Here is a 12,694-nt window from a genome sequence, read left to right as displayed (position 1 = left end):
CTAAATAAGCCATACATCGAAAGAATTCATCAAATGTCGTATTCTTCACTTTCTGATAATGGAATGTTGCAGATATTTAGTTTTTTTTTAATTAAATGATCATCTGTTTCCGCACATTCATGGCTATTTATTTTTTTACGTATAATAGTATGAAACCCATTGATAAATTGTCAAGACGACATTTGATAAATTCTTTCAATGTTTGGCTCATTTAAGGTTTAACAGTAACTGTATGTTAATGCATTAATTTAGAAATGGTTTGTATACCTTTTGTTTCGTTTTCTTGAAGATAAAATGGAAAACATTCTCCAGACTTAGATCTGGAATTATTATTTTCATATATTTGTGTACTTATAAAAATGTTATATTGTACAAAATTAACTCTGTATGTACTTGAACAGATGTTTTAATGTACTGAAAAATCTCTGTATGTACTTGTACAAATGTTTTAATGTCCTGAATAATCTCTGTATGTACTTGTACAGATGTTTTCATGTACTGTATTATCTTTGTATGTACTTATAAATATATGTTTAAATGTACTTCAAAAAGAAAAAAGAAGATGTAAATATCACCTCTCTTAAACTTCTAATAAATAATAAAGATATTGGTGGTCATCAGGACGTCCAAAAAACTTCTCTTTGAAAATTTATCCAAGAACATGATGGAAAATTGAAGCACAGGAAAAAACAGTGGAAAACAAGAGTTTAGTACAGAAATTGAAGTACAGGCGTGTGCATGACATAAGAACAGCCAATGTTCACAACCGACCTAGTTAATCTATATAATAGGAATATCTTTAAAACATCTCTGTACATTTATATCTTTCAAGATGAAAAATTTCGTCTTATGCGCAATCTATCTTCATCTATGGTGAGCACCCTGTTTAATTGCTAGGACCATCATCTATTTAGTTTATACATGCTGTTAAAACTAAAATTAAAAGAGATAAATGTTTTAAAAACTGTTTAAAAACATTGTTTAAAAGCTTGGAAACTTTGAGAGATCTCATGGCAGTATTTACCGTCAAGCTCTCTTCTAAAGATATGGTATAACATGCCCCCTTGACTCTTTTTTTGTTGAAAATTACATTACAATGTGTGTTTTAAACCGAATTGTTATTCATGTAAAACTAATTAAATATATTTTAATATTTGTTCTGCACATGTCTGAATATTATTTTAAACTCTGTATGTACTAGTACAGATATAAAACTTATATTGAACCATCTCTGTATGTACTTTTCAATATAAAATTATGTACTGTAGTTTCTGTGTACCTGTGTAAATGTAAGTGGATTTTACAACTCGCGATAATGTTGCAAATGTTGCACTTTTCTGCATCTTCTGCAAAAACCAAAAAAAAAGATCAAGTTTTTTTATATAATCAAGTTTTCCAACATTTTAGAGAACAACATGAATTATTTATACTGATTGTAAACATACAGTCCTAATCAGAAAGACCCGGAATTAATTTTTAAAGACGCCTTTACAATCTAATTTTATTAATATGGTTATAAAAACGAAAATAACAAAAAAACCTAGTCTTGCTAATTCCAAAATGTGGTCTGACTCTATGGTGCGTTTAGATTTACCAGAGATATACATAGATTCCAGAGATATATATAGATTTACCAGAGATATATAACTGTCAATTAATTCCGGGTCTTTTTTATTATGACTGTATAGTTACCTAATAAACATGGGAATCGAATGATGACAACTTCGAGATCGTCTATATAAATTACCTTATAATTTATAAATGAATAAGAAAGCGTATCTGCTTGAGTATATTTTATGAAAATGTTGGAATTTCTTAACTTTATACAATTCAACAATTCAACAAGTCGTCTTCGTATTCCAATGTTCTCTGGTTATCACTGTACGTCACACAGCTCAGTCCATGGCAACTACTTTGACGGTGAATGAAATGAAAAGTAAAACAAAAACGGTGTTACTTTAAAGTTTACTAAATTATAGACAAAAAAGTAATTACAGCCATATTGAAGAAGCCGAACGTAACGATCTCGAAATTGTTTCTTGATCCTTATTTTTTTAGTTTAAAAGGAATTGATCTTTTCCACTATCTCTGGTTTTCTAATTCCAATATATTTGCAACTAAATGTCATTGTTAAAACTATGAATTCTGTTAGATTATAAGAACTAAGTTTTAAATAATTAAGGATTACATTATCAGGTTGCATTGATATAGGGATTAAACAATTAAAGTATGTGTCAAAGACTCAAATTCTATGATTGGTTTGATTACACTATACCTGTTAAACATAGGAAACATCCAGGAGGAGTCATTTTACAATTTTCTGAATGTACATAATAATTTGGAATGTTTCGAGACAATATCCAGAATCCTATTTAATACTTTCAAAGTTTTGCCTATGCCATAATGTTAAAGAGTGATCATATTATATAAAGTAGTACATTATATTATACAATATGAAATGTTATATAAAGTAATATAGTATATTATTTAATAATATATACTATATAAAATATTATATTATATACCATATACATAATAATATATTATATAATTATAAATCGATATATAATAAGAATAGGAATACTACAAACTAAATATCGTCTTCGTTCTTGCTTTCATTTAACAAATGTCGTTAAGACTTTTGTAGTCTGCAATTCTTGCAATTGAAATATTTCTAGAATTAGGTTTTTAATTTTCAGTGTACTTTTTTAGAAATAATTTAAACTTTTAAAGTACAATTAGCGAGACTGAAAATTTAAAAAAAGGGCTATTATTGTTTTCTGGTTTCACTGTGTAATATAATTAAAGTTCATTAAGTTCTTGTTTTTATTTTATTATGATCATATTAAAAAGTTTAAATTATCTGTTCCATTAGTTGTTTGAAAATTTTTCAGATGAACAGTACTACATGCGTCTCTTACAACTAAATCTATTTCCATTGAGAAAGCTTGTGACTTAATTCTCAGTGGTGTCCCCCCCCCTCTCCCCCCCGGCACCCATTGAATAGGGTGTATCCCTAAATTCCATTTACTTTCCCCCTTTTCTCTTAACTTTGTAGACATTGTAACAAAGTACAAAGATGACATAATGTCGTCTTTGAAGGGACTGTAAGCGTAATTTCAAGTGACCTTTCGTTTAATGAGAAAAATCCTCGATTCATAAATCGACCCTTTAAACCTTTCACTGATCATCGATCGAGACTGAGATCTCAGTGAATATATCTCTTAATTGCTGTGTAAAAAGACTTACAATTGGAGTGTACGCTAGCGCACCGTTGTAAATCGGGAAAGCCCCTTTTAATCGCGGAAGATCATTTGAAATCACGCTTACAGTTCTTTAATCTATGAGTAATTAACTGACTTCAAGTTTTTTCGACCTTTAATTGTTCAGAAACCCCAGATTTATAGAGGTGTCAATCAAGTTTTTGCGACCTTTAAATTTCAGAAACCCCAGATTTATAAAGGTGTCAATCAATGGAGTCAAATTAAGTTTACAGTGCCTTTAAGCTTTGCATAATGTGGTCTCTGTTTTCTTCGATCTCTTTATCTTAAATAATGACGTTATATAGGATCACTGGCAGCCGTAGTACATTTGAATTTCCGAGCCGGGTCAACCTTTCCGGTTCCAGATTGTACTGTATCACCCGTACAGCCCGTACAGCGGATAAATTAAGCAGATACTCAAAGGACACTCAAAGGTGCAACAATATTGACGGGGTCAGACTTCAGATTGAACTTACTTTTACTGAAGGGTCAAAGGTGCGTGGAATGTTTAGACTATTTTAGTTTTATGAATGAAATTGGCAGCATAGTATTAGCCTGAAAAAAAGTTCTAAAGACTAAATCGGACATACATAAATAACTAAGAAACACTTAAAAATAGATTACAACTTTATGTATAAATATGTTTATTATTGCATAAAATGATAAATATATGACGTGATATAATACCGTGATCGGCATTTATATCAATAAATGAAGACGACTTTTCAATTTCAATTCTAATTTCTAACAAGTTTTTTAACATTAAAAGTTTACAAGGAAACCAAGAGAAACTGTAAAGTTGACAGCTTCTCTTTGCGTCCGTGTTTGTATGTATGTATCCACGCTGTTTGAAAGAAATATGTAAAATGTATCACTTTTCACTATCCCACTTTTAAAGAATATATAATTAAATCTATAAAATAATGTGTTCAAAAATAATAGAATGTTAATCAGCTTACTTGAAAAGTTGAGCATCTAGCAAAGTCAAGAAAATATTTTGAAACAAAAATTGCGAAACATTTCTAGTGTTTCGAAGCTGCATCAAATCTTAGATATCTATTTTGAAGTGACAAAGACATAATTTCATATGACCTTCAGTTTGAGGACAGAAATTGAACGATCACAATAATACCTTGTTAACCCTATCCCGATTGGGCTATTTTTGTCTAATATGGATGGGGGGGGGGGTGATTTCCTTCCCCCTTCTAAAATTTAGACTCTAACTTTTATAGTTAAGGTGCAAGATGGATTCAAAAATAAAGTTTGAAAAGAATGTCGGAAAAAATTTTTAAAAATAGCTAGTTTTAATTTTGACCAATAATGACATGTGCTACATGTTATTATATCCATTTTTCATGGACTTCCACCCTATCCTATGTATACAAAAAAAGATTGCTAGCAAAATTTGTTAAGTTGAAAAATTGAAATAGTTTTAGCGTTCTAATGTAAGCCGTTCTTAAGTTATTTAGAATGTCAGCTGTTTCATATTTTTTGAATTTAAAATTTATTTTCCGGCAGAAACAAAGAGATAAAAATTTTCATCATTATATTTTTAGAAAGGGAAAAAAAAGGTTGTGAACAGTAAAACACAAAAATGTCTGAAAGAAAACATATTAAACTTTACGTCTTTATTGTTCATCTTGCAAACACATTTTTCAGCCTTGGACCAATTTAACAATAGAAATTTTAGCAGATAAAATTATAATCATAATCAAGGTTATAATGCAAGGAAATTTATTTCAGAGGTGTACTGCAGTGCACTGTCTCTGGATGGTAATGTAAACACAAGATGGATGTTACAGCCTGACATGGAATCCTTCTTCCACATAGAAAAAAATCGATCAAATATTCTGGTCATAGGAAACTATTATGTGAATTATCAAAATTTTCAAAATTCAATGCTTTTATCCTAATCGGATAATAAACGAACACAGATGTATCTATTCTTGTTTACAAATTCCGCCCAGAGAGAACTGGTTTCATAGTGTACGCAGAGTATACGCTACTGCAATTAACTTTCCTTGCATTATAACTTTGATTAAAATCAGATATTATTACACTTCTACATGATACTTATTAACTATTAGACTAACTAGAACTCCTCAATCAATTCCCATCTTTATTTGGACACCCTTTACTCTAGATTGTCAGTATTTGGGGACACCCTGTACTCTAGATTGTCTATAATTGGGACACCCTTCAATCTAGATGGTCTATATATTGGGACACCCTTTACTCCAGATGGTCTGTTTATTGGGACACCCTTTACTCTGGATTGTCTGTATATTTAGCTAAAAATACAGATTTAGTTGCAATTGATGATCAAACTACAAGGTTTAAAGGATATAGTTGTAAATCCGACATGCAAATCAGTAAAAGAAGATTTCATTATTGTTTAAGCCAACGTCTGCACAGAAGAAAGTAGATGAGTTCACATCCACTCAGTAAACTGAATCCAATACATAGACCACCTGTTCCACCAAATTGGCCTAAAAAGTTGTTTTTATTAGCAACGTTGTGAATTCGATACTTGAAATTACATTAATTGATAACTATGTTATTCACTAGCTTGATAACTATGCTATTTACTAGCTTGATAACTATGTTATTTACTAGCTTGATAACTATGTTATTTACTAGGCTTGATAACTATGTTATTTACTAGATTGATAACTATGTTATTTACTAGCTTGATAACTATGTTATTTACTAGCTTGATAACTATGTTATTTACTAGATTGATACCTATGTTATTTAGTAGCTTGATAATTGCCTCCGTTTACCCGCGCTTTGTCAGAAGTTCCGATTTTATCTATTTTTTCTTACAAAAGCGGTCCACTAAACTTAGAATCTCAAAACCAAGCTAGAAACATACTCCTGAGTTCTGCAATCAGAATTTGAGGCAAATCAGTCAAAATTGACAAATCGGACATACAAAAAAAAACAGACGAACAGAGACTACAACTTTATATAAATAAATATTTGGCTTAGCTGTTTGTTTTGTATCTAATAAACTTCAAATGGCTAAAAACGGTTTAAAAATTTTGCAAAGTTCACAATTAAAATGAGTTCCCAAAGCTTTGTCCTCACACCCCACCTGTTCTGCGGGATAAATCGACTTGTATAATTAAAATAGGATTGAGAGGTTTCGTGACCCAAACTTCCGGTATAAAGTTGACATGTACTCGGCTTTCTCTCGTTAATATCTCTCGTGTTTTACAAATTTTCCTCAGTTTAATATAAATTGTGAAACAGTAATAGCCGGAAAAAATTAGGTGAGGAAATTTATATTATTTTTTAAACCTAATATTTTCTTTCCTCAGTGCATTAAATATACTGAAGTATTTTAACTTACAGCAATAAAGGGACCGTTCCCTCTTTTTATTTAAAGGGACCAGTCAAAGAGTCAACATTCATTAACTTCTTAAATGGAGTTATTTGTATTGTTTGGCTAAATGTACAGTGTGCATCCCCTTAATTGGAGCATGTTACATTGTTACATTTTGAGCAATTGTTGAAAGAACCTTCATGTTATAACTTCTTCATTGGAGTTATTAGCTTGTAAGGTTAAAGTACAGTGCTTATCCTCTTCATTGAGGCATAAGTCACTGCTACAGTTTTAGCTATTGTCATAAATCTTTATATTTTATTAAATTATTCTTGTATTTAGAATCTGTTTTCTGTTTGTTTACTGTATGTCTACTGGATGACATAAATAAATCTAAGGCACATACAATGGTGTTTTATTTTTATAGCAGCATTACTAATTGAAAGCTTAATATTAAACTCAAACCACCTGGGAGGGTTTATGTCCCAGAACAATTCTAATTTTTGGCAATTTATAAGTTTAAATTTATAGATTTCAAAATTTGAAAACTTAAATCTTCAGCTTTTTGGGGGGTTGTAAAATTATAAATGGATTTAGCAACTCTTTTTAAAGTATGATATGAAGATGAATAACTTCACTTATGAAGAAGTTTGTTCTCTCAAGGTGCGAATCCTTAGAGAAGAATTGAAAAACTTTGGTCTCTCTTCTCAGGGACTAAAGGCAAAACTGATTGAGAGTGTATGGAGCCACTATGTGGAGCAGAGGATCCTGCAAGACAAACCTGATAGAGAAGTTCCTACACAAAACCCTCTCCCCAATTCTTTAGAAATCGGGGAAACAACAGATCCAAATGGATATATTTTGAATAACCAAAGTACTATTAAGGATAAACTTGATAGATTATCCTTAAATGATGAAGGCTCAGCACAGGTTAAGGATGGTACATTAGAGTCTAGTTCTGAGATTGATGAACAAGATAGAAACCTGGTGCAGAAGAAGCTTCATAGAGTTAAGAACTTGTTTAGATTTATCCTGGGAGCTGCTGAATATAGAGACCTTGGTAAATTAGTGGAAGATCTAGAATCTGTGAGAAATGAAGTTGCAAGTATTTATGTTTTCCACCCTCAAGATATCCAAGTTCTGAGAAGTATAAAAATTGATATTGAACTAAATCTAATATCGGCTAAAGACCAGTTCAAACTCAGAGAAGCTCTAAAGCAATCTATGGTCGCAGAAAAGTCATTCTCTTTGAATGAATTCAAAACCAAAATGGATACAAACGTTAGATGCATCAGCAAGGTTGCAAATGTCTGTTCTGAGATAAACAACATTCTAAAAATCAACATTGAAAATATGTTAGAGACAGAGTTTCTGGGTTATGTTGCTAATGAAGAAGAGAGAGTAAAGGACCTGATGGAGGTGTACACAGCTGCTGCTGACGACTACACAAACCTTGATCTGGATGAGCCTGTGACAGACTCGTTAATCCTGGATACTGATAGAAAGCTCATATTTTGGAGGCGGAAAGTAGATCAATTAAAAAAGAAGTATTTTCCGCTACTGAAGACTGGAGACATTCTGCTGAAAAAGATTGATTGTTCTCCTTTCATTAGAGATGTTACTGGCAAACTGGCCGATTCTACCCTGAATTCTACTGAAGAAGCTAACCTTTTGTCTAACAACTACCAGACTCAAGAACGTAATGTGGTTCTTCAACCAACCTTACCTGTGAGTGTAGTACTCAGTAACAGACATATTAGATGTATAGACAAGCTGACAAACACTGCTTCTGAGATTAACAACATACTTAAAATCAATATTGAGGATTTGTCAAAGATGCAGTTTTTGGAATATGTTGCTTGTGAGGAAGGAAGAGTAAAGAAACTGGTGGAGACCTACAACGCTGTGGCTGAAGACTACACAGACTATGATCTGGATGAAGCTGCTACCAATGCAACAATCCTGGATATTGATAGAAAGCTCATATTTTGGAGGCGGAAAGTAGATCAATTAAAAAAGAAGTATTTTCCGCAACTGAAGACTGGAGACAGTCTGCTGAAAAAGATTGATTGTACTCCTTTCACTAAAGATGTTACTGGCCAGCTGGCCGATTCTACCCTGAATTCTACTGAAGAAGCTAACCTTGTGTCCAACAAGTACCTGCTTGAGAATGAAACCCATTCTAACCCTGAAATCCCACAGACAGAGAAGGATCTAGTCGGTTCTATGAAAATATCCAGAAAATTGTTTACTTGGAAACTGATAAACTCAGGGATGAAGTCACAACAGCAAACCTTTTCTGGAGTCATAATCATGGTTGATTCTCCTCAGCTTCACTATGCCTTCAAGAGTTGGAAAACCATTTCTAAAGAGAACTTGAATTTTCAACATGATCCAAACAGTGGACCGCAGATCCCTGGTGTCAACATATTCCAGATGCTTGGCTCTGAGTTCCATGTGAAGCTAGATAATACCAAGGTTGGAATACAGATGCTGTTCCTTCTCCTGTATGATAAAGTAGCTGATAAAATTCCTATATTCCTGAGTTACTAAATCTAGTATTATAGACTGTGACCCACTTTTAAAGCTGGGTTTGCAGCTTTGTTTCTAGTAATAAACTGTGATCCACTTTATAAGCTGGGTTTACAGATTTATTCTTTTAGAATTTTTTCTAAAACTTTATTTTTAAAACAAACTGTGATCCACTTAATAAGCTGGGTTTGCAGCTTTGTTTAGTAATAAACTGTGACCCACTTTATTAGCTGGGTTTACAGATTTATTCCTTTACTGTTCTTCTTTACCTATATATAAACTTTAACCCACTTTCTAAGCTGGGTTAATAGCTTTATATTGTTAAATTTAATTTTCTTGAGTTTAAACACCATAAATATGTTGGTAGTATGGATGATCCAGCAGAGGAAAGATCACTGAAAGTGAAACTCTTTACAATTAACAGAAGATGGGAGTTTGAAACAGATTTCCCCAAACTGGTTACTATGAATGATCTGGAGAAACCATTAAAGCCTGTAGTACTCATGGAAGAGTCATTTACAAACCTGTGTTCAGAAAAACACAATCATGAGAAAAGCCGTCAAGACTGTTACCAGTATTTTCTGCAGACTTGTAAGGAGAATGAGCTTTCCCCATCTGATTTTGTTTATACTACCCAAAATCTTGTAGCGGGAGCCCCAGTTGCTGATCATCTGAAGATTATTCTGCAATATACTCAGCTCTCAAAGATTGGAGGATCCTGGTTCTCTTGGGTTGGCTCTTCCATTGAATCTGTTTTATTGCACAGACAGGTTTCAAACAAATCTTGTCAAATAGTCAGAACTATCCGACTTGGATTGTCTAGTAGAGAGGAGGTTCTTAGATTCAAAACTAATGTGGAAAAAATGGTTGTTAAGAAAACCAACAAGATGATACCTTTCCGAGTTACCATGATTCAGACTGGAGCCGGCCAAACTTCAACTGTGAAGCATGGAGCCATACTTAAGGAAATTGATAGTGGACCACAGCCAGCTGTTATCTGCTTTGGAGACTACTACTATAGGTACCAGATCATAATACCCTGGAAAGCATCTTTTATAAAGAAAACTACCAATGAAGGTATTTACAGCTTAGACCTGAAAGATACAGTTGACATGGTCTGGTATGATCTCCTAGAATCTCTGCCCTTCACTCCCTTTATATTGGATCCCAATGAGCTGATGGGAGTAGCTAAATTCTTCAACAAGATACTAAACACCAAGGAAAGCAAGCAGATCCACCTAAATAACTATGTCACCTTAGGTATGCTTCTCACCCTTTCTGGATGGGACTTACCATCTTCCAATCTTTCAACAGTCAATTTTATGTTGACAGGAGGTCTTCTGAACAGGTTGTGGACTGTCTCCTCTGGGTTTGGAAAGTGGGGTGTGAACCCTATGCTGAGAGGCCAAGATTTATTTCTAATTGGAGAAATTTATGGACTGCAGAATGCACTTACCACCTTATCAACATGTCTGCTTCTTCATTGGTTCCCCTCACCAGTCATCGCTTATACGTCAAGTTTGCTCCAACCTACTGATTTCATACATTGGTTCAATTCCTTCATCATGAAAACATTATCCAAACTAACCTTCAAGCCAGAGCTACAGAACTACTACACTAAGTTTGGCCATGTACCAGCATTGTCTCCAGTAACGGTGGAATCTACTGAAACATCTCCAATCATTAGTGTTGCTGAACTTAGCAAGATGATGCCAACCTGGTCAAATATTACTTCTGGAGGCCCAGCTTCATTGGGAAGGATACTTTATCATACAGTTGAAGTTCTCCAACCAATCCTTAGAAGGCAGAACTTACCCACATCATTGAAGTGGACCATTCAAGAAACTTTGGTGGAAAACGTTTCAAGATGGGGTTTAAAGAAAATCCCAAAACCCATGAATCCATCAAAGTCAAAGTATCTTGGTATTGGCTGGAATTCAACCAATAGAACTATAGACATTCCTGATTTTAATGGAAATAAAGTTCAGTCTATAACAAATCTCTATCCTGAGGAGCCAGCAAAAATGGGTTCCCGCTCTTCAGCTGGCTGTGTATTTGCTGCAGCAGTCTTAAGACCTTCTTCTAGTGCATTAGTCTTAAGCAGAGCATCAGCAACATCAGCTTCCAAGAATTATCCTATTATCCCTAAAAGATTTGTTGTGAAATTCTCTAAGATAATTGAGATATCTCAAGGGATTTCTTCACCTGAGTGTGAGATAAATAACAATTCCAAGGAAAAGAGTAATGTTACAAAACATCTGAAAAGAAAGGCAAAGAGGATTGAAGAAGCTATTAAAAAACAGAGAGCCTCCTCTGAGTCAAGACAGGTTGTGGAAGTTGAAAGAGCCTTCTCTGAGCAAAGACGAGTTATAGAGGTTGAAGTATCTTCTAGTGATTCAGATTCAAGTCTGGATATGGAACTGATTGAGACAAAGGAAGGGAAGCAGCAAGTTGTCCTCAACTTGGATGATGGAGCTGCAAGATTCGTGAAGAGTTTCCTGGCTAAGAACAAGAAGAAGAAAAGCAAGAAATAGTACCATCATTTTCTTTTTTTTTGGTTTTTTCTTTTTTCTACTTTCTTGCCCGGCAGTGTTCTGCGGGATAAATCGACTTGTATAATTAAAATAGGATTAGAGGTTTCGTGACCCAAACTTCCGGTATAAAGTTGACACGTACTCGGCTTTCTCTCGTTAATATCTCTCGTGTTTTACAAATTTTCCTCAGTTTAATATAAATTGTGAAACAGTAATAGCCGGAAAAAATTAGGTGAGGAAATTTATATTATTTTTTAAACCTAATATTTTCTTTCCTCAGTGCATTAAATATACTGAAGTATTTTAACTTACAGCAATAAAGGGACCGTTCCCTCTTTTTATTTAAAGGGACCAGTCAAAGAGTCAACATTCATTAACTTCTTAAATGGAGTTATTTGTATTGTTTGGCTAAATGTACAGTGTGCATCCCCTTAATTGGAGCATGTTACATTGTTACATTTTGAGCAATTGTTGAAAGAACCTTCATGTTATAACTTCTTCATTGGAGTTATTAGCTTGTAAGGTTAAAGTACAGTGCTTATCCTCTTCATTGAGGCATAAGTCACTGCTACAGTTTTAGCTATTGTCATAAATCTTTATATTTTATTAAATTATTCTTGTATTTAGAATCTGTTTTCTGTTTGTTTACTGTATGTCAACTGGATGACATAAATAAATCTAAGGCACATACAATGGTGTTTTATTTTTATAGCAGCATTACTAATTGAAAGCTTAATATTAAACTCAAACCACCTGGGAGGGTTTATGTCCCAGAACACCACCGGTGTACATTTGAATATCCGAGCTAGGCCAACCTTTACAAATTTCTACTTTGGCCTGTACCGCCAATTTACAATTACTAAAGCGGCAGAAGAATGTGTCTTATTAGGTCTGAAGGTAAGTAAGAAGGTTTTAATGTTTATAATTTTGAAAACTGATTATTTTCAAATGTAGCTTCTCTACAAAAATGACCTGCGCATTTCAACTGAAGGAAAAAATACAGGTGCAGGTATTATCAAAGTTTAGCTCTGTTAAGC

At 33.4% G+C, this 12,694-nt stretch overlaps 2 protein-coding genes across 3 annotated transcripts in view; one reads left to right on the top strand and one right to left on the bottom strand.

Moving 5' to 3' along the window:
• Positions 1-12,694, bottom strand: part of LOC111702865 (uncharacterized) — a 45,396-nt gene that overhangs the window by 13,594 nt on the left and 19,108 nt on the right. The window contains exons 21-23 of the mRNA XM_023474649.1: positions 2,276-2,320; positions 1,280-1,346; positions 268-320 (exon numbers count right to left, since the gene is read on the bottom strand). Of these exons, the coding sequence (XP_023330417.1) occupies positions 268-320; positions 1,280-1,346; positions 2,276-2,320 (165 nt within the window). The remainder of the gene's footprint in view (positions 1-267; positions 321-1,279; positions 1,347-2,275; positions 2,321-12,694) is intronic.
• LOC111702866 (uncharacterized) lies at positions 6,343-12,347 on the top strand. Of its 2 annotated transcripts, XM_023474651.1 has the most exons (3): positions 6,343-6,538; positions 6,934-6,989; positions 9,491-12,347. In XM_023474651.1, exon 3 carries the CDS (start codon positions 9,492-9,494, stop codon positions 11,655-11,657), a length of 2,166 nt encoding a protein of 721 aa, XP_023330419.1. In that variant the 5' UTR covers positions 6,343-6,538; positions 6,934-6,989; position 9,491; the 3' UTR covers positions 11,658-12,347. The 2 variants fall into 2 exon arrangements, with proteins under 2 accessions (XP_023330419.1, XP_023330418.1); XM_023474650.1 differs by having other exon boundaries at positions 6,343-6,989.

This window comes from Eurytemora carolleeae, unplaced genomic scaffold, assembly GCF_000591075.1.
Source record: "Eurytemora carolleeae unplaced genomic scaffold, Eaff_2.0 scaffold514, whole genome shotgun sequence".
In the NCBI taxonomy this organism is placed as follows: Eukaryota; Metazoa; Arthropoda; class Copepoda; order Calanoida; family Temoridae; genus Eurytemora; species Eurytemora carolleeae.
Note: the sequence above shows the minus strand (reverse complement) of the source record. Positions and strands in the feature narration are given on the sequence as shown.